This window comes from Aplysia californica, unplaced genomic scaffold, assembly GCF_000002075.1.
Source record: "Aplysia californica isolate F4 #8 unplaced genomic scaffold, AplCal3.0 scaffold00315, whole genome shotgun sequence".
NCBI lineage: Eukaryota > Metazoa > Mollusca > Gastropoda > Aplysiida > Aplysiidae > Aplysia > Aplysia californica.
This window is the reverse complement of record NW_004797585.1, coordinates 611,316-614,111: the sequence shown is the minus strand read 5'-3', so window position 1 is coordinate 614,111 and position 2,796 is coordinate 611,316. Positions and strand designations below refer to the sequence as shown.

Sequence of the window (2,796 nt, the reverse complement as noted above, 5' to 3'; positions counted from 1 at the left end):
GAGAGAGGGAGAGAGAGGGAGGGAGAGAGAGGGAGAGAGAGGGAGAGAGAGGGAGAGAGAGAGGGAAAGAGAGGGAGAGAGAGAGGGAAAGAGAGGGAGAGAGAGAGAGAGAGAGAGAGAGAGAGAGAGAGAGAGAGAGAAGTAACAGTTAATAGAGAAGAAAGGACAGAGAGTGTGAAAAAGACAGATTGGAAGAAAAAGAAAAAAAAATGAAAGGAAGAGAGAAAGGAAAGACAGAGATAGAGTGTATAGAGGAATACTGAAAAAGAGATACCGACAGAGGTACACTCAAACAAACAGACACACAGACAGACACAAAGACAGTCAACACTCAAAAATGTACCTGCGTATTCCCTCCGACCCCCAGGTAAATAACGCAGGTGCTTTGTACACCGGCTTCATCAAAGACTTGGAAGAGAAGGACATCGACACGACCTTCAACCTCAACTTCAAAGTGCCTGTGCTTCTGTCAAAATTGGTGTTTCCATATCTGAAAGAGACAAAAGGTACCGTATGTCCAATGGAAAGGTCATTGTCGCTGCGGCCATTTTGTCTGTAGAAGAAACATCTGCACACTCCAGACCACAGCAACAACAACAATAATAATAATAATAATAATAAAATAATATAATACTATAATAACTATAATAATAATGATAATAATAATAATATTAATAATAATTATTATTATTATAATAATAATAATAATAATAATAATAATAGTAGTAGTAATATAACAACAACAACAACAATAATAATAATGATAATAATTATCATTATAATAATAAAATAATAATAATAATAATAATAGATAAATAGATAGATAGATAGATAGATAGATAGATAGATAGATAGATAGATAGATAGATAGATAGATAGATAGATAGATAGATAGATAGATAGATAGATAGATAGCATTTGTATAGCGGAAATTCCCGCTCAACAGTAAGGTCTATATTATTGCCCCAGCAGGCCTGATAGCATTCTCAAACAATCACAACTTCCCGTGAAGCGTACAGTGCAAGTTGCCATTTGAGAGGCTTTGTAACACGAACTTACTGACAAGATCTCTGGAACGACATGACCATAAGTAACTAAAACCAAAGATTGTACATAACAAGATAGTTCACTCAGCCAATCAAGTGTCCGCGGAAGTCTGCGCCTTGGTTCAGATGGCGCTGCAGTCTTTGTTTTGAAACTCTCTTCCGTTTCTCCAGAGGAAGAAATGAATAGCACAGATTGTTAGTTTCACTTTTATGATTTTTCACACAAGTAGGGTAGCTCTGATAGCAAAGTCCGCACTTTTTCGAAGAAAAGAGGGGAGAGTACTATCTTGTTAGACACTATCTTTGCAAAAACACGAACATACCGACAAGACAGAGCTCTCGCGATACTGACAAGATCTCAAACACGACATGACCAAAAGTAACTAAAACACGGACATACTGACAAGATCTCTGGCATGACATGACCATAAGTAACTAAAACACGAACATACTGACAAAATCTCTGGCACGACATGACCATAAATAACTAAAACACGAACATACTGACAAGATCTCTGGCACGACATGACCATAAGTAACCATCCATCGTGGAAGAGACGGGCTGTTCTGACCCCGCCTGTCAGGGTCAACCCGGGCTGAGACAGATACAACGTCCAAACAGACAGGGCGACATATTCGAGAAATAAAAACCTCCCAAAGAGAATGGAACTATATGACGTTGCCCGACCCCTACACCACAGCAAAGATCGTACATAACAAGATAGTTCACTCCTCTCTCTGAGCCAGTTTAAAAATGTGTCCTCACAGTCAGGTGGCGCCCTCTTCGAAAAAGAGCGGACTTTGCGAACAGAGTTACCCTACTTGTGAGAAAAACAATAAAAGCAAAACTAACAAACTGTGCTATTCCTATTCTTCTTCTTGAGAAACGAAAGAGAGCTTCAAAAAAAAAAAAAAAGACTGCAGCTCCATCTGAATCAATGCGCGGACTTCCGCGGACACTTTTTTGGCTGAGTGAACAATCTTGTTATGGACCATCTTTGACCATAGTCGTCTCGGAAACAACTAAAACTGAAGGATTATTCACAAGTTACCAACGCTGGGGTGGAAGTTTTCTATTATGGGAGAATGAAAAATGAAACTGTGGTATTTCAAGTTAACCCTTCACAACACCAAGTACACGTCGAGGGTTAATAGACACAAGAAAATAGATACACGTAGTAAAATCTATTTCTGGTCGGTGGGATACCAGTGATGTGTGAATATGTTTGTGTGTGAATGTTGCTCCTCTCTCTCTCTGTTTCTCTTTCTCTCTCTCTCTATTTCTCTTTTTCTTTAAGTCTGTCTGTCTGTCTGTCTGTCTGTCTGTCTGTCTGTCTGTCTGTCTGTCTGTCTGTCTGTCTGTCTGGTTGCCTGTCTCTCTCTTTGTGCCTCTCTCTCTGTCTCTCTCTTTGTCTTTCTCTCTGCCTCTCTCCTTTTCTCTTTCTCCTTCTTTCCCTCTTTCTCTCTCTCTCGTCTTCTATCTCTCTGTCTCTTTCTCTCTCCCCCCTCTCTCTCTTTTTCTCTCTCTGTCTGTCCACTCTCTGTCCTTCTCTCTCCCACTCTCTCTGTTTCTTTCTCTCTATTCCCGTTCTCTGTCTCTGTCTCTCTTTTTTTGTCTCTCTCTCTCTCTCTCTCTCTCTCTCTCTCTCTCTCTCTATCTATCTATCTATCTATCTATCTATCTATCTATCTATCTATCTATCAATCTATCTATCTATCTATCTATCATTCTCCATCTCTCTCTTTTTTT

General features: G+C 39.6%; 2 protein-coding genes across 2 annotated transcripts in view; both read left to right on the top strand.

Moving 5' to 3' along the window:
* Nucleotides 1–590, top strand: part of LOC118477962 (uncharacterized oxidoreductase TM_0325-like) — a 5,900-nt gene extending 5,310 nt beyond the window's left edge. Inside the window, exon 4 of the mRNA XM_035970743.1 lies at nt 368–590. Within this exon, the coding sequence (XP_035826636.1) occupies nt 368–559 (192 nt within the window). The 3' untranslated portion in view covers nt 560–590. The remainder of the gene's footprint in view (nt 1–367) is intronic.
* A 1,129-nt stretch (nt 591–1,719) lies between these two features.
* LOC101857034 (uncharacterized oxidoreductase TM_0325-like) overlaps nt 1,720–2,796 on the top strand; it is a 9,681-nt gene continuing 8,604 nt past the window's right edge. Inside the window, exon 1 of the mRNA XM_035970742.1 lies at nt 1,720–1,755. Within this exon, the coding sequence (XP_035826635.1) occupies nt 1,720–1,755 (36 nt within the window). The remainder of the gene's footprint in view (nt 1,756–2,796) is intronic.